The sequence below is a fragment of the Geotrypetes seraphini genome, chromosome 17, assembly GCF_902459505.1.
Source record: "Geotrypetes seraphini chromosome 17, aGeoSer1.1, whole genome shotgun sequence".
In the NCBI taxonomy this organism is placed as follows: Eukaryota; Metazoa; Chordata; class Amphibia; order Gymnophiona; family Dermophiidae; genus Geotrypetes; species Geotrypetes seraphini.
In genome coordinates, this window is record NC_047100.1 from 31,569,583 (window position 1) to 31,588,233 (window position 18,651).

Genomic DNA, 18,651 nt, shown 5'->3' on the forward strand with positions numbered 1-18,651 from the left:
ACCCCCCCTCTCAACGAGAGCGCAAGTGTAGCGGGGGGTTCCCCCCTACACCCCCTCAGAGTGAAAACGAGAATGCATATGGTGGCAGAGGAGAGCACAACTGTAGTTGGGAGGGTTCTCCTTTCAGAGCGCAAACGGGAAGGCATAGGGGCAGCGCGCATTTGTTCTGTGCGCAAATGTCAGGGTGGAATTGTCAGCACACCTAAGTTTTTGAAAAATTGTACTTAATGGTACCTAACTCTTGCTCTACATATAGAAACGCCCATTTAGGCGTTAGGCACCACTAAGCGCATTGCGATAGGTGCTTATCACCCAATTACATTTTTTTTAAACCAATTATTGAGGCTATTAAGGGTATTTTGCCAATTAAGTTAGGCGCTAAAGAGACACCTAATTTTAAGCCCCCTTTATAGAATCAGCCCCTTACTGCCATTGGCTGAATAGTGAATAGTTATTACCACCAGATTTTATACAAGAATTTAATAAACTAGAACTAGTGGCATTATCATTTGATACTGTGCTGTTTGGTATGGCAATGAGAGCAAAAAGTCAGATTTCTACAAACAACAACAAATTATTACTTATAATGACTGGGGTTGCCATTCAACAAATTACGTATAATTGGAAAAATTAGAGTAGATTAAATTATAATTTTTGGTGGAATTCCTTATGTCATGTTTATAAAATAGAAAGATTTATTGCAATACAGCGCAGTTTTTTTAGGAAATTTCAGGATGTGTGGGAGCCATTTATAAAGTATTGTACCGATTAGATGACATTTTATTTTATTTTTCCCTTAAATTTACAAGTTTGATCGTGAGGGGGGAGGGTAGGGTAAATTTATTGTTACATATTGTATAAGGTATTGATTATATGATAAGAAAGGGTGGGAAGGGTGGGAGATAAGAGCATATTATTTGTACCATTGATGATTATTAAGTGTTATTATATTTATTGTTAATTTGTTTGGATATATTGTTACACTTATTGTAAATTTGAAAATGAATAAAGAATTAAAAAAAAAAAAAAGAACTAGTTCTCAATAGACAGACCTGAAGAATAAGAAAAACTGAGAATATGCTGGATAAGTGAACTTCTAACCTTCAGAGCAAGAGCATTCCTGACGCAGAACTCTAAAAGGCCTAATTTAAATGAAAAATGAATGATGTTCATCAATTCATGGAGAATACAAAGAAGCTGACCACATAGGTCATCTCTGATTAGTAGAGCAGTTAGAAACTTAATGAGTTTCAAACCAAGCACTTAATGAAGGATCAGATCACTGATGTACAAAAGGGCAAAATACTCTCTTTAAATATCGTGGTGCCATTATAAGAATAATTTAGCTAATCAGTCTTTGGTAGCCAATTACACAACAAGCTGAAGGACTTTAGTAGGTCACAAGAAGTATTACTCGAAGGTTAAGCATACCATGAATTCACCATCTGAGCGTGGGACCTATATGACCATGTGACTGACTGATCTCCCAAGAAATGGGGCTGTGAAATCTTATATTACAGCACTGTACACTTAATATCAAGCGTAGCAGATGAGACTCAAGAGACACGTGGAGGATTTGCTACCAGTGACATGGGGAAAGTGTCTGATTCTGTCCTTATTCTTTTAGATTTGGTTCTATATTCCCTGCTCTGCTTTTCATTAAGAAGTTCTCTGGTTTTTTTTTTCAAATTCTTTATTCATTTTAAATCCATCATCAAGTGTACCAAATTATACCAGTACATAACAAACATGTAACACTTGAAAATCTTACATATATAATCATAAAGTATAAAAATTATCCCCCATCCCACCCATTCACCTTCAATTACTACAAATAAACATAATTCAAGTAGAAACATAACCTATTAAAAACGATCAAATTTTCTCCCCCAACCTCCCCCTAATAAAAAAAAATATATATCTAACAAAGGAAAATAATGTTCACTCATTACAATAACTTTCTAATGGCCCCCAGATCTTCTTAAAATTATCATAGTTACCCTTCGGCAAAGCAATTGCTCAAGAAGTTCTCTGTTAATCTCTGTGGAATCTTTGTCGACTTTGTTTTATTAATTTGATATTAATATTCATTAGGGTATAAACTATATATAGCTTGATTGGTTTATCTCATAAAAACCAATTTATTAAAGCTCTATATCAAATATATTTTATGTCTTTATTGATTTGGATTTATTTACCATCTTCTTGAAGAAATTTACCAAAAGAGCAAGAATAACCAGAATATAAACAATAAACAGTAACAAGCATCCAAACGACAGTATCCATCATCAGCCTGTTTCTATTGCACACACAAATTTGTGTATAAAATTTAGTTGAATAATGAGCCAATTAGTACGGATTATTGGGATCTTGACAATTATTGGTGCTAATTGGAATTAATTACTGCAAAAACTGTGTGCATATTTTTAGGCATGGGATCCATGCATAAATTTTGCATGAGGTTGCAAAATGGGGGCATGGCCATGGAAGGGTCACGTGTGAATCTGGGGTGTTCCTGCAATTTACACATGCAGTTCTAGACTAAGGGGGATTTGTGCCTAATTTAGGTGTATTTATACCACATTTCAGTTGGTGTAAATGTCTGTGACTAAAGTGCGCCATGGTTCCTAAGTAACAAAGGCCAACCTGTGTCCAATGTCCTATGAAGAACAGCGAGAGAGGGCGGAAGGCTTGTATTACTTTACTGGATATAGATATCTAGAAATCAGAATCCCACAATAGACAGAAAGAACCATATGACCCCCTGAGAGGGTATTTGCACTTAGTTATAAGATTAGTTGTTTTCTCATGGGGTCTTGACTTCCTTTCTCATGGAGATTTCAAGCGAGATATCAATAGTGATTACAGAAACCTTAGAAGAACTTATATCTAATTATCTCTGGATGCTCTACATAGACAATACCTAATACTTACCACCCATGGTTTGTCGCAGAAGTTGTAGATTGATTCTAGGGAGTTAACGCTTGGAATACCAGCATAATGCATTCCAATGATTAGGTTACGATAATCTTCATTCTCAGTCATACTGAAGGAATGTTGTCGAACAAGAACAAAGTCAGGTCTTATCGATCTAAAAAAAACAAACAAAACCATATATATCTATTAATATTGTGGAATAATTTCATTATCTTAAAAGCTTGTAAAGGAAAAGAAAGAGCAGAAGAAATAGAAGATAGCAAGCCATATAATATTCACTCTGAATGGTATGAGTAGGGTTACCATAAGATTCCAGATAAAGGAGGACGGACTGAGACATCCAGGTTTTACTTCCATTGCTTTCAACAGAAGTAAAACCCGGATGTCTCAATCCCTCCTCCTTTTTCTGGAGTCATATGGTAACTCTAGGTTATCACTAGTATATCATGTGCTCTTCTTCCAGTTAAATGCTGAAATTTCAGTCACTCATATATCATTGATAACACTACTACTGTTGTATATTATTTTCTATGCATTCTAAAATAATCATGATATCATCAACTATACAGCAGTGTGTACACTTGGCCTGCTATTGGTTTTCCTAAATTTGGCCACCTAGCATTGTAAATCAGAGTTACAATTCTAATTTACAGTGGTGCCTCACACAACGAACTTAATTCGTTCCAGGAGCAAGTTTGTTATGCGAAAAGTTCGTTATGTGAAACGCGTTTTCCCATAACAATACATGTTAAAAAAAATAATTCGTTCTGTAGCATAAAATATGCTAAGATGACATAAAAAAAGATAAATTTTTGGTTATTATTTTTATTTAGATACATCTAAAAACATAATTGTTTTTTAAAACAACACACATTTTTTAAATTTAAAGACAAAGTAGAGTCTAATTTTACAGTGAGAGAGGGCAGAGTCTCAGCGGCAAAAACTGGGACTTAACTGTTCATTTTTTTTTTTTTTTCTACCGTGTTTCCCCGATGATAAGGCAGGGCCATCAAATAAGACAGCCCCCCCTTTTTAGAAAAAAAATGTAAAATAAAGCACCCCCCCCGCAAATAAGCCACCCACCGATACCTGCGCTTACCCGAATCGGGTGGTACGGTGGGTGACTCCGTGTGGTCCCTGGCACCCCCGACACGATCGGGGCAAGAGGGAGCTCAAGCCCTCTTGCCCCCCCGACTCCCCGACACGATCGGGGCAAGAGGGAGCTCAAGCCCTCTTGCCCCCCCCCGCCTCCCCGACACGATCGGGGCAAAAGGGAGCTCAAGCCCTCTTGCCCCCCCGACTCCCCGACACGATCGGGGCAAGAGGGAGCTCAAGCCCTCTTGCCCCCCCGACTCCCCGACACGATCGGGGCAAAAGGGAGCCCAAGCCCTCTTGCCCCGCCGATTCCCCAACTCCCCGACAATATCGGGCCAGGAGGGAGCCCAAGTCCTCCTGGCCACGGCGACCCCCCTAACCCCCCCCTGCACTACATTACGGGCAGGAGGGATCCCAGGCCCTCCTGCCCTCGACGCAAACCCCCCCTCCCCCCAACGACCGCCCCCCCCCAAGAACCTCCGACCGACCCCCCAGCCGACCCGCGACCCCCCTGGCCGACCCCCCCGACACCCCCAACCCCCTTCCCCCTACCTTTCTGTAGTTGGCCGGACAGACGGGAGCCAAACCCACCTGTCCGGCAGGCAGCCATCGACGGAATGAGGCCGGATTGGCCCATCCGTCCCAAAGCTCCGCCTACTGGTGGGGCCTAAGGCGCCTGGGCCAATCAGAATAGGCCCGGGAGCCTTAGGTCCCTCCTGGGGGCAGGGCCTGAGGCACATTGTCGGGTTGGGCCCAAGAGGGCTTGGGCTTGGGCTCCTTTTTGCCCCGATCGTGTCGGGGAGTCGAGGGGGCAAGAGGGAGCCAGGCGGAGAGAGGGCAGTTAAGCGCAGTGCCTGCGCGGAAGGATGCAGCTCGGGCGACTTCGTTGTGTGAAACGAAGTTCGTTGTACGGATCAAGACATAAAGTTCGTTGTGCGCAGCGTTCGCTGTGCGAGGCGTCCGTTATGCGAGGCACCACTGTACTTCCCTCTACCCATTTTTGGATACTTAATTTCAGGGCTTTTGAAACATAAACCCCCTTTTTGCATATGGGGCTTCACATGGAAAATATGGTAATCAGATCAGGGCATTTTGCAAAAGGCTCTGGTGACTGTGGAGCCTTTTGAACAACACATACATATAATCTTGGAGAAGTGCAAGTGTAATTGCAGGCAAGTATAGCTGTAGCATCCATTTTATAAATCTATACATGCAGGAAAAGAGTAGCAACACTCAGGGCATTATAGATATAACCACCACATATAGGCACTGATTTCAAAACATATATTTGTATTTGCCAGCACTTAAGAAGCACAATGGAACAACTCTTGGATCACTATAAAACACAATTTTTGTTCCTTGCTCATGCCTAAAAAGTATAGAAAATGTCTGTTATTTCCATAAAACTGCTTTTGTGACCAAGATAATCAAATTTAGCAATTTACCTATTTAAAACATGAAAAAAGCTGAATTTTCTTCTTTTCATTCCTATAAACTCATAAAAAGCAACACATGAATCACAATTAACATGTATTTATATTGAAGTTATACAAAGATGTTCCAATCGCGGTAGTCAAGAGTCTATAAGAAGAATCTCTGTTGCAAATCAAACTTTATTTTTTTAATTTATTAATTTATTTATAAATTTTTCAAATTATTTAACAAGCATATAATCTTGTACAGAAAAGTGCGATCAAGAAAACATAACATTAATTATTTCCAAACTTGAAAATAAACCAGAACTACATAAAAAAGGTAATAAGATCTTCAACTTAATCCCACACTAGTCCTCAAAATTGGATCCAAGATTAAAGAATTAGGAGTGAGTACAATAACAATTAAACCAAATCACATTATCTGTTGCTGAAAGAGAGCTTAAATTAATTATTGAGACACAGATATTTCTCCTTTTTCAAGGCGCTTCATAGAGAGGAAAGCCATCAGATGAGCCGGTTCAAAGAAAATATATTTAAAGGTGCTATATCTGATTACACACTTACAGGGATATCTAAGAAAAAATAAACCCCCTATCTGGATCACACCTGGTTTTAATAATAAGAATTCCCTCCTTCTCTTTTGGGTTTCTCTCGAAACATCAGGAAAAATTTGGATATGGAAGCCAAGGAAATCTCTAGATCTATTTTTAAAGAAAAGTTTAAGGATCCAATCTCTGTCTGGAGCCAAAGCCACAGTCAGTAAGAGAGTGGCTGGACTAGCCACTTCTCTATCAGATTGTTCCAATAAAGCTGTAACATTCAAAGAACTTTCCTGTGGTTTTCCATCCTCGTCTTTTTTTTTTTGAGAGTCCTGATTCTTTTTAGGCAAATAATACACTCTTGACAGTGGTGGCAAAGAGTTCTCAGGAATTTTTAGGATTTCCAGAAAGTAACGTTTTATCATATCTCCTGGAGAAATTGACAAGACCTTTGGAAAATTAATCAAACGCAAATTGTTAAACCGGCTATTATTTTCAAGTGCTTCCAATTTTCTTCTCATAGTCAGGTTATCTTTCACAATTAAGTATTGGTTACTCTTAACCATTTTTAAGTCCTTCTTTTCTTCCTGAATTTCAGTTTTTATTACTACAATGTCTTGTTTCAAAATTTTAATTTCTTCTTTCTGGATTTCTAGTTCCTTTTCTAAATTCTTTATTTGAGGGTTGAAGGAATTTCCCAAAGTAAAAACTAAATCCCAAAGCGAATCCAGTGTAACCTCTGGGGGCTTAACAGGAACAAAAGAAGATATTTGTGCAATACCAGTTTGCTCAGTTGAATGATTTACCTCCCCTGTGCCTTGTTGCCCCTTAAGCACAGATGTCCCGGTCGCTGGTTCTTTCAAAAGGAAAAATTCCTTTTGTGTTGTTCCCTGTAACGAGCCCTCCAGTTCACTGGCCTCTCGGGAAGAGAATACTGTCTCTTCGGACATACTCTCCTCTCACGGAGAGCTAGCTCCGAGCGGCAACGGATGTAGGGGAGGCATCCTGACGTCTGGGCTCAGTGTGACGTCTAGCCCGGGGGTATCCGCCGTAGCACTCCTCTCAGCCGGCGCTCCCAACGGGTGAATCCCTGAACAGCTCTGCTCACTTTGGAGACGTCGGAAGATGTCATCGACTGTAAGAACCATGGGTCCCGAGCGCTGGGAGGCTCCACCAATGCACTTACCCCTTCTTTTTGGCATTTTTAAGCGGTAAGAGAGACACTCTCCAGCGTCCTACCAGCAATCAGATAGCGGCAGCCATCTTGGATCCCGCTCCAAATCAAACTTTATTAGTAAGATCCACTGTTGGTATAATACGTTAATATGATCCAACATGGGCTGTGTTTCGCCTCCACGGACCCTTCTTCAAGGGGTCGTGTGGTTAACAAACTACAAATAAAATATAATATGAAATAAACATATGTATTAACATATAAAATATATTTAAAAAACCCAAAAAACTCTTGAAACATGGGTGAAAAAAATGAATGTGCGTGAACATGCTTGAAACGATGTAAGAAATTTTTTTTAGATGATTTAGTGTGAGCTAAGATAGTGTAAGAAAAATATACCTAAATATTCAGAAAAATAAATCATGTATGTGAAGATGCAGAATGAGATCCTATGAATACCAAGTGTGGAACTAAGATGAATTTCAAGCATGTTCACATACATTCATTTTTTTCACCCATGTTTCAACAGCTCTTTTTAATTATTTTTTTCTTTATGTTTCAAGAAAATACATATATGTTTGTTTCATATTATGCTTTACTTGTAGTTTGTTGACCACATGACCCCTGAAGAGGACTCCATACAGCTGAAACATGGACTATATCAGGTCATATTAACATGTTCACCCAACAGCAGATCTTACTAATAAAGTTTGATTTGTAAGGACAAAGACTTTGCAACAGAAACTTTTCTAGACTCTTGACTACCATGATTGGAACATCATTGAAACACCACCTTTTGTGTTTCTCTCATAGTTTCTGGGGAGACACTTGTTTTATTTCTTGTTTGTGTCTATTCCCGTTATACAAAGATTTAAAAGTGAGCAGTTTTTCGAGATTTGCAATTATATTGTCATTTCCATGAATCAGCCCCCAGATGTCGTCTCCCGTCATGTTCTCATTATATTGTCCTTGTTAGTAGCATTCAAAGTCCAGTATATCCTGGTGGAAGCACTCACCCTGCTCTTCTGAGTAAGCTCCCATGTTCTCCTTGAATGTCTCAAGATGAGCATCAAGGACATGGACTTTGAGAGACATCCTACAGCCCATTTTATTGTAATTCTTCAGCATATTCTCAACTAACTCCATATAAAGAGGTACTCCTCCACCTTTTCAACCATCTCTTTCCTTCCTAAATAGATGATAGTCTGGTATGTTTGTGTTCCATTCATGTGGAAGTCCCAAACCACTGCAAAAAAGATGTTCTAAGCTGCTTTCTCTTTCCTAGTTAGCTTATTGGGAATTCCTTGTACTCCAGGATCTTCTTTATTTGTAGTCCAACAGACACCAACTTTGACTTTTGCCTCAGACACACAGATTAGGGAAGATGTCTTGAAGGTACTTGAAGGCTGCTGACTCCTTATCTACAGCTCTAACAAATTGTTTCATTAGACCCAACTTGATGTGCAGTAATGGCATCAGCATCTTCTGGGGGTCCCCCCAGTGTTTCCCATTTGATGTTGTTTTTCCCCACAGAGAATTCAGTCCACTGTGGTCACTCCCACCTTTGGTAGTGTGCCTTTGAGTCCCTGTTATCCCAAAGGCAGAAATAGCATGGAAACTTGAAAAAACTGCCTTGGAGACCCATTAGGAATGCCACCATTTTGAAATCTCCAATGACCTCTTAACCATACTCATCATACTTCAAGGTGCCTAGTAAGGTCTTGATGCTGTTGTAATCCTCTTTCAGGTCAATGAGTGAGCCAATGGAAGAGGCAGATAATTGTTCCCATTATGGAGCAGCAGTGGCGTACCTAGGGGGGGGCGGGGGGGGGCGGGCCGCCCCGGGTACCAGCCCTAAGGGGGTGTTCCCGGCCTTGCCGTTCAGTCCCCCGCCACCCCCGAAGGACCGCTCGCCCCACTGACCTTCCTGCACCACCTGTGAAGCAGCCCGCAGCAGGATCGCGAAGTCAGCGTCAGCATCCCTGCGCTGCTTCCTGCGCCGCGATCCCGCCCCTCCTCTGACGTCAGAGGAGGGGCGGGACCGTGGCGCAGGAAGCAGCGCAGGGATCGCTGACGCTGACTTCGCGATCCTGCTGCGGCTGCTTCATAGGTGGTGCGGGGAGGCCAGGGGGCGAGCGGTCCTTCGGGGTGGGTCGGGGCATCAGGCCTTCAGGGTGGGGCGGGCGGGCAGGCAAGCAGGCTTTCAAGGGGGAGGGGGTGACAGGCAGGCAGGCAGGCCTTCAAGGGGGGACAGGCCTTCGGGGGGGGTGCAGACCTTCAAGGGGTGCAGGCCTTCAAGGGGGGCAGGCAGGCCTTCAGGGGGGTGCAGGCCTTCGGGGGGGGTGTAGGCCTTTGGGGGGGTGCAGACCTTCAAGGGGGTGCAGGCCTTCAAGGGGGGGAACAGGCCTTCAAGGGGGGAAAGGCAGGCAGGCCTTCAAGGGGGGGACAGGCCTACAAGGGGGGGGGGACAGGCCTACAAGGGGGGGACAGGCCTACAAGGGGGGTGCAGGCCTTCAAGGGGGGTGCAGGCCTTCAAGGGGGGGAAAGGCAGGCAGGCAGGCCTTAAAGGGGGGACAGGCCTACAAGGGGGGGGACAGGCCTACAAGGGGGGGGGGACAGGCCTTCAAGGGGGGGGGACAGGCCTTCAAGGGGGGGTGCAGGCCTTCAAGGGGGGTGCAGGCCTTCAAGGGGGGGAAAGGCAGGCAGGCAGGCCTTAAAGGGGGGACAGGCCTACAAGGGGGGGGGACAGGCCTACAAGGGGGGGGGGGACAGGCCTTCAAGGGGGGGGGCAGGCCTTCAAGGGGGGGTGCAGGCCTTCAAGGGGGGTGCAGGCCTTCAAGGGGGGGAAAGGCAGGCAGGCAGGCCTTAAAGGGGGGACAGGCCTACAAGGGGGGGACAGGCCTACAAGGGGGGGAGAAGCTACAAGGGGGTGGTACAAGCCTTCAAGTGGGGGACAGGCCTTCGGGGGGGTGCAGGCCTTCGGGGGGTGCAGACCTTCAAGGGGGTGCAGGCCTTCAAGGGGGGAAAGGCAGGCAGGCAGGCCTTCAAGGGGGGACAGACCTACAAGGGGGGGGGAGAAGCTACAAGGGGGTGGGACAGGCCTTCAAGTGGGGGACAGGCCTTCGGGGGGGTGCAGGCCTTCGGGGGGTGCAGACCTTCAAGGGGGGGACAGGCAGGCAGGCCTTCAAGGGGGGGACAGGCCTACAAGGGGAAGGGACAGGCCTTCAAGGGGGGTGCAGGCCTTCAAGGTGGGACAGGCAGACCTTTAAGGGGGGACAGGCCTTTGGGGGGGGACCATGATTTAGAAGTACACGGAGGGAAGGGGGTGTTCAAAGAGACATGCATATGCCAAACTTTGGGGGGGGAAGAAATAATGGGTCTGAAAATAGAGGAGAGGGAGAGAGATGATGGACCATGGGATTTAGGGAGGGAAGGAACAGAAAGGGAGAGAAATTGGACACAAGGGATGGTGTGGAGGAGGGATAGAGATACTGGATAGGAGGGTAATTAGGAAAAGAAACGGAGAGATGGTGGACTCTGGGATGGTGGGGAAGGAGGGAGAGATGCCGGATGAAAGGGTATTTAAGAAAAGGTGGATCTGTGGAGGGAGATGAAAAAAAGGAAAGATACCAGACTTCCTGGGAAGGGAAGGGAAATGGAAAGGGAGGACAGAGTTGGCAGATGGATGGTTAGCATGCAGAAAGAAGGAGACCCTGGCAAGCAAGTTATCAGAAGAAAACCAGAGCCTTGGACCAACAAGATTTGAAATATAACCAGACAACAAAAGGTAGAAAAATTAATTTTATTTTCTGTTTTGTGATTATAACATGTCAGATTTGAAATGTGTATCCTGCCAGAGCTGGTGTTGGACTGCAAACGTGAGCTAGGATTTAACAGAAAGAGGAAAAGTCCTTTTTGTTTCTTTATTTTATTTACACCACAGCGCCAGTGTGGTTAGGAGAAGCCAAAGGGGGTGAAAAAGCTGTAAAACCCACCAGGAGTTTTGAAAAAAATCACCCAACTGGGCAGGAAAATCGAATTGAAAAACCAATTCAATAGGGCTGAATCGAATCAAAATTTTTTTTTCCTGTATCTGGCAGCATTAGTTTGCGCTACTGTCTTAGACTTTAGGACCTGGGATTGGGGAGAGATGGCATCCTCAGTACTTTATAATGCAAGTGAAACGAGGATTTGGTCAGACTTTTGAAGGGTCTGCAGAAAAAAAATATTGTATAGGCCGGGGACATGAGACAGCAGGAAATGGGAACTTTTCTTCCTTCTATTTTTGTGAATGGAAAGGCTGAGGATGTCAGAGAGGTCAGTTAAAATATGTGCTTTATAAGAAAATATAATAATGTGTTTTATAAAGTTTATAGCATAGCTGGCCTACCCAGTGAGGTGTTCCTAGTAGTGATGGTGGCAGCGTGTCAATGTGTTGAGAGGAAGAGGTGGTCTGGGAAATTCTGCTGAGCAAACTCTGGGCCCATTTCCACCCCCCAGTTAGTCCACTCCACTCAACTGATTCACACACTGAGTGGGTCTTTGGGTGTTGTTTTGGGATCTCTTCCAGTGGTTTATCTCCTTCTGGTCCAAGGAAGGAAACTTTGTTATCCTTAGCATTGACCTACAGAATATGTTTGTAACAGCGCTGCTTGTGTGGCATTAGGCTATGTAGTGATCGAAAGAAAAAAACAGACCTTTGCACATTTTTGCACTATATGGTGGGTGTATGAGGAGATTCACATTTCCTGCACAGCTAAGTCCATGTGAAGTTACCTTGTGCTGTATTTGACATCTAGCAAGGTCTCTGTTTGAAAGGAAAGATCTAAACTTAAAAATGAAGTGGCCAGAAGTTATGGTAAAAGCAGATAGTGTAGCTGGTTTTAAGAAAGATTTGGACAAATTCCTGGAGGAAAAGTCCATAATCTGTTATTAAGACATGGGGGAAGTGTCTGCTTGCCCTGGATCGGTAGCATGGAATGTTGCTACTCTTTGGGTTTTGACCAGGTATTAGTGTCCTGGATTGGCTACCATGAGAATGGGCTACTGGGCATGATGGACCATTGGTCTGACCCAGTTAGGCTATTCTTATGTTATGTTCTCATCTGTAGGGGCCTTTGTTTTCACTTCTTATTTTAATGTATTTTTTTTCTGGGAACTTATCAGTGTTTTTTATAATGGGAACAAAAATGGAAGAGAATTAATGTGTGTGGAATGGGGGGTAACTAATTTCTTCAGCTAAATAATTCAATCCACTTCAAACAGACATAGGAGAACTTGTGCACCATTCACACACTCTCCAACCAAAAACGTCAAAAGAAAAAAACTGTTCGACAACCTCCTAGCCATTCGAGCTGCAACACTCGACCCCCAACTCTACAACCAATTGATATCAACCACAGACTGCAAAACCTTCAAAAAGAAATAAAAACCCTTCTATTCAAAAAACACATAAAACCGAACTAACACAATCAGAACTGTCCCAAGCATCACCTGCAACTACTCCATATGTACTTCTAATGTCATGACAATTTAGACATAATTTATGTTATGTTATGTTTGGAATAATGGTTACATATATGAGGTTCAATAAAAGAAAATTTTCACTGCCTGTTTCTATTCTGACCATTTATTCCATTTCATGGTTATTGCAAAAAAAAAAAAAAAAAATTTTTTTACATGGGGGGGGGGGGGGGGGGGGTGTCAAAAAATGATGGGCCCTGGGTGCCACATACCCTAGGTACGCCACTGTGGAGCAGCACAGCTTTGATTCTCCTGGATGAGCTGTCAATGAAGAGACACCACTCTTTCAGGTTGCAAGTAATTCCAAATAGAGTGTCACATTGTGGCAGCAGCAGTGTTCATCTTGATGGGTGAAAAAGATAGAAAAAGCTTGGTTATGCTTCCCCTGATCTGTGACTAGTACACTTTCATCCAACAAGTTCCACTGTTTGAGTCTAGATGTCAAAAAAGACCAAAAGTTTACTCAGCTTGGAATCAATCTGCAATGTTACATAAGAACTGCCATCTCCGGATCAGACCTTCGGTCCATCAAGTCCACCGATCCGCACACGTAGAGGCCCAGCCAGGTGTACACCTGGTGTAATTTTAGTCACCCATATCCCTCTAATGCCTCTTGTAAGGAGATGTGTATCTAGTTTGCTTTTAAATCCTAGAACAGTGGATTCCGCAATAACCTCCTCTGGGAGAGCATTCAAGGTGTCCACCACTCGTTGCGTGAAGCAGAACTTCCTGATATTTGTCCTGGACTTGACCCCCTTAGCTTCAGTCCTTGTCCTTTTGTCTGTGTCACATTGGACATTGTAAATAATTTTTTTTTCCTGCTCTATTTTGTCAATTCCTTTCAGTATTTTGAAAGTCTCGATCATATCCCCTCGCAGTCTCCTTTTCTTAAGGAAGAACAATCCCAATCTCTTAAATTATTCCTCCATACCTTTTATTAGCTTCCTTGCTCGTCTCTGCACCCTCTCCAGCAGTTTTATATCCTTCTTTAGGTTGGGAGACCAAAGTTGGACACAGAATTCCAAGTGTGGTCTGACCATTGCTGTATAAAGCGGCATTATAACTTTCTCTGATCCACTCGTGATTCCTTTCTTTATCATGCCTAACATTCTATTTGCTTTCTTTGCCGCTGCCGCGCATTGTGCCGACGGTTTCAGGGTCCTATCTATCAGTACACCCAGGTCCTTTTCTTGTTCGCTCTTACCCAGAGTTGCACCTGACATTCTATATTCGTGTTCCTTGTTCTTTCTGCCTAAATGCATTACTTTGCACTTTTCCACATGTTCTTCAAAAAAGGTAAATTTCAAAATATCAATGCCCTGGTCACAAAAGCAAAATTTGATGGAAATAATAGCCATTTTTTATACTTCTGTGGCATAGTCAATTATGAAAGAACAATTACCCAGGAATAAAAAAAAATACAATTTTGTTACATAGTGTATTCAGTGGCACTTTTCTGGTTAGAAGCACCTGCTATTCAGACAAGTGCCACTGATCAGGATATTCTGTGGATCTATGGACTAGGTTCAGTAAATGGCACTGAAAAAACAGGAAAAAACTGCCTATTCCTTAACCAAAAGTTGGAGACAAGGATTTATGCCAACTAAAACCTGGTGTAAATCCTGACGTGCAAGTTAGGCTTGGATGATCTGAATTCAATAACACTGCGTTGTTCTTGGGAGAACATCCCTGACCCACCCTTGCCCCTTGAGTTTTGCACCATGATCTTTGTGAATGTAATTTTATAGAATAGAGTACAATGAAATGAATGTGCAACTCCCAGCCGAGGCCAATTAACACCAATCATTGATTGTTATCCTTCAATCATTAGCGTTAATTGGCTCATTAAGCAATTGAGATACGTGCACATTAGAGAATGACACAGTGGCTGTTACCCATGGGTAACCCACCGAAACGGTAGGGAAAAAACAGTTCACTGCGGCTACGGGGACAAGGCCATTCCTCACCCCGTAGAGTGGTGAATGGCCTTGTCTACGCAGTTAAGGAAGTGAATGCGCGCGGTCATTGATCATGCTCCCTCCTTATTGATCGCCGCCGTCCAGTCCAAGTATCTCCCTCCATCCCTCCTGATCACCGCCACCGTCGCTCCGTCCAAGCATCTCCCTTTCTCCCTCCCTGCCCCTTACCTTCGAGGTGGGCGATTTCTAAATTTCCTTCCTACGAGCAGCTGGAGCGTTGAAATCGCATGTAGCTGCCGTAAAGGTAATCTCTGACAAAAACAAAAGTTGCATCAGAGACAACCTTTCTTGCAGCCACACACAACTTCAATGTTCTGGCTGCTCATAAGAAGAAAATGTAGAAATCGTCCGCCACGAAGGTAAAGGCAGGGAGGGAGAAAGGGAGGAAAGGTGGGATGGGGAGAAACAGACGCTGAAAGGAACTGGGGAAGATGGGGTATAGAGGAACAGATGATGAAGGGAAATGGGGAAGAGAGAGTGGGGAGAAGACGCTGAAGGGAATTGGGAAGGGAAAGAGGGAGGGAAAGTGGGGTAGAGAGGAACAGACGCTGAAGGGAAATGGGGAAGAAAGATTACAGACTATGGGGGGAGCGGATGGAAAAAGATGGGTGCCAGACCAATGGTGAGGGGGGGAGGGTGGAGGGAGAGATGGAAGGGAGAAGGCACAGTAACAGAGCAGATGCCATATGGAAGAGACAGAGAACGCAGACAGTGGATGGAAGGAAATGACGAGGAAAGGTAGAAACAAAAGGTAGAAACAAAGGTAGAAAAATAATTTATATTTATTTTCTTTCTTTTTTTTCTTTTTATTTTTTGCTTGTGGATAAAGTAGTATATTAGTTGTGTTGATAAAAATTTATAAACAAAGCCTTGCCAGCTGAACATCTTTTTCTCTAGTTCAGCAGCCAGAACTTTGATTTATAAGGAAGTAACAAGCTAAATATTGCAGTACTGAGGCTTGTATGGATGCTGCAGGGACAGTGGTCGTGAGGACAGAGACGGTTAGTGGTCGCGGGGACAAGGTCGATGGTCGTGGGGCAAATTTTTCCCCGTGTCATTCTCTAATGCACATCTCAGGATCACACACAAATTTCAACATGCATCTTTAATTGCCATATATAGAATACAAAGGTATACAGATAGTGCCATTGAATGTACTTACAGACTACTTCAGCACCTTGGATAGTGCCAGGGTGATAGAGTGGTGGTGTGAAGGCAAATACATAAATTATTCAATTAGCAGCAATACTCAGTCTGAAACTATATAACTATCTGTACAAAGTTAGGACAGCACAAAGACTGTCCTAATATTGTCCTCTTAACTATTTGGATACTACTGACCATCCTATCTGGATATTCAGCACCAGCCACTATCCAGATACCAGCTCTAAATACCTGGATGCATTTAGCTTTCTCGAATGATGTTCAAAAATCACTGACCACCGTGGCTCAATATTGACCCATCTCTTGAATATCTCAGGTGGTTTTAGAAACATAGAAATATGATGGCAGATAAAGGCCAAATGGCCCATCCAGTCTACCCATAAACAGCATCCACTATCTCCTCCTCTTCCTAAGAGATCCCATGTGCATGTCCCAAACTTTATTGCATTCAGACATAGTCTTTGTCTCCACCACCTCTACCGGGAGACTATTCCACACATCTGTAAAAAAAGTATTTCCTTAGAATTATTTCTGAGTCAATCACCTTTTAACTTCATCCTATGCCTTCTCATTCCAGAGCATCCTTTCAAATGAAAGAGACTCGCCTCATGCACATTTATGCCATGTAGGTATTTAAGTGTCTCTATCATAGCTCCCATCTCCCGCCTTTCCCCAAAAGTATACATATTGTCACAAGCCCGAGTCCAATGCCGGCCTTGTGCCAGAGAAGAATGAAAGAAAACATCCCCTGAAACTGGTCCGGGCTAATCACTGTGTCCCTGATAGGCAGGAACAAGACCAGAAAGCACAGGCTGTGTTCAGACCTAATGCAGAACACAGCCTGGTGAAATCTGGTAAGGCCCCTTTAAATCCTCCATTTTGTGGAAAGCTGGCTAAGCAGGGGAAAAGGCAAACACAGCTGAAGGAAGTTCAGCCCTGGAGTAGGGCTGGGCGTGGTACAGCAGCTTGGCAGCATTTAGAGAGCTGGCTGACCAAGAGAAAGGGGAAGACTGGAGAAGCTCTCATGTGGAAGGAGCTTCCAATTCCTCCAGAGCCACGGGATGTGGAAATGTTGGACTCTGAACCAGTTGAAACAACCTTGGTAAATCCAGAATGTGAAGATATGGATTACAGTGTTTCACCAGAGGTGGGATTGCATGAAGCAATGGAAATCAGTTAGTTTGGAATTGTTTTTTTTTTTGGAATTAAGTTGTGAATATTTCCAATTCTGCTGGGCATGAGGTTTTTGGTAAGCATGCTAGCTAAAGGGATGTATGCTAGTGAAAATGTGTTTGCTTTAATGGGAAGTTGTTGTTTTTTCTTTTGCCAAGAGGGCTGCTATGAAAAGAACCTCAATATTTTCTTTTCATAAGAGGTAAACATCCTGATAGCTGGAACAGGATTTACCCAGCACCTTAGTGAATTGTTTGCAATTTATTTTGCCCTTGATAGCAAGGAGCCGCCTTGATAAATCCGCCTGCCTTATGCCTCTGTTTTTGAAAGGGCAGCGCTGCACAGTGCAGTATAACATAATTGTTTGTCAATTTTCAAATAAGACTTTGAGAGAGTCAAGAACTGCCAGAGACTTTGTGCTACCTGGGACATTGATAGTTGAACTTGGAGAAAGTTATCCAGACCAGGCTGGTTACCTGCATATTATTTTGTTTTCATGTTTATAACCAAGACCTTTTGGAATTCATGTTCTTTTCATATTTTTTGCTTGGACTTGTGAATTGAACAATAAATTTGATTTTTGTAACTTACCTGTGTGAGGCCATTCTGATTAAACTCATAGGATAAGTTTTGCACAACAGGGACTTCCTCCATCTTGGGGAAGCACGCTGGGGAGAATATTGTGAGCGTGAGCCGGTTACTGTGAGCTCTGAGGACCGGCCACGCTACAATATTGAGATCTTTATGTCTGTTCCCATACTATTTATGATGTAGACCACCGACCATTTTAGTAGCCTTCCTCTGGAACAACTCCATCCATTCTATATCTTTTTGAAGATGCGGTCTCCAAAATTGTGCACAATATTCTAAATGAGGTCTCACCAGGGTCTATGTCCTGTAGTCAGTCAGCCAGCGTTGATACCTCTCCTCCTCACTGGCATCTCACAGCATACCTGGAATCTGCCGCGGCACACAGTTTGCGATATACTGCTCTAGGGTACTTTTGGAAATGTGTTTTGTCTCCCTGGACATTACCTAAATAACAACCCTTGGCTGTTCCTAGTGGGTACTTGTACATGGAAGTAATTCTACCTGAGACATTTTACACACAAATACCATCATATATTAGTGATCATGTCTTTATAAAATCATTTTTTATGTGCACTCACCTGGTGCCATATGTATGCACATTTTCTAGAACAATCAACACTGTGCTTTATAGTAATAATTACTATTTATAAGAATATAACGTAAGAATTGCTGCTGCTGGGTCATCGTGGTCCATCGTGCCCAACAGTCTGCTCACGGGGTGGCCCTCAGGTCAAAGATCAGTGCTCTAAATGAGTCCAGCCTCACTTGCGTACTTTCTAGTTTAGCAGGAACTTGTCCAACTTTGTCTTGAATACTTGGAGGGTGTTTTCCCCTATAACAGACTCCGGAAGAGCGTTCCTTCTCCGATCTGTTCATGATCCCCTTCTTAATCATTCTTAGCATTCTGTTTGCCCTTTTTGCCGCCGTCACGCATTGCGCGGACAGCTTCATCAACTTGTCGATCAGAATTCTCAAGTCTCTTTCCTGGGAGGTCTCTCCAAGTACCGCCGCAGACATCTTGTATTTGTGCATGAGATTTT

General features: G+C 43.3%; 1 protein-coding gene across 1 annotated transcript in view; it reads right to left on the bottom strand.

Moving 5' to 3' along the window:
- SYN2 (synapsin II) overlaps positions 1-18,651 on the bottom strand; it is a 502,630-nt gene that overhangs the window by 198,896 nt on the left and 285,083 nt on the right. The window contains exons 4-5 of the mRNA XM_033926098.1: positions 14,175-14,177; positions 2,935-3,091 (exon numbers count right to left, since the gene is read on the bottom strand). Coding sequence (XP_033781989.1) covers positions 2,935-3,091; positions 14,175-14,177 — 160 coding nt within the window. The remainder of the gene's footprint in view (positions 1-2,934; positions 3,092-14,174; positions 14,178-18,651) is intronic.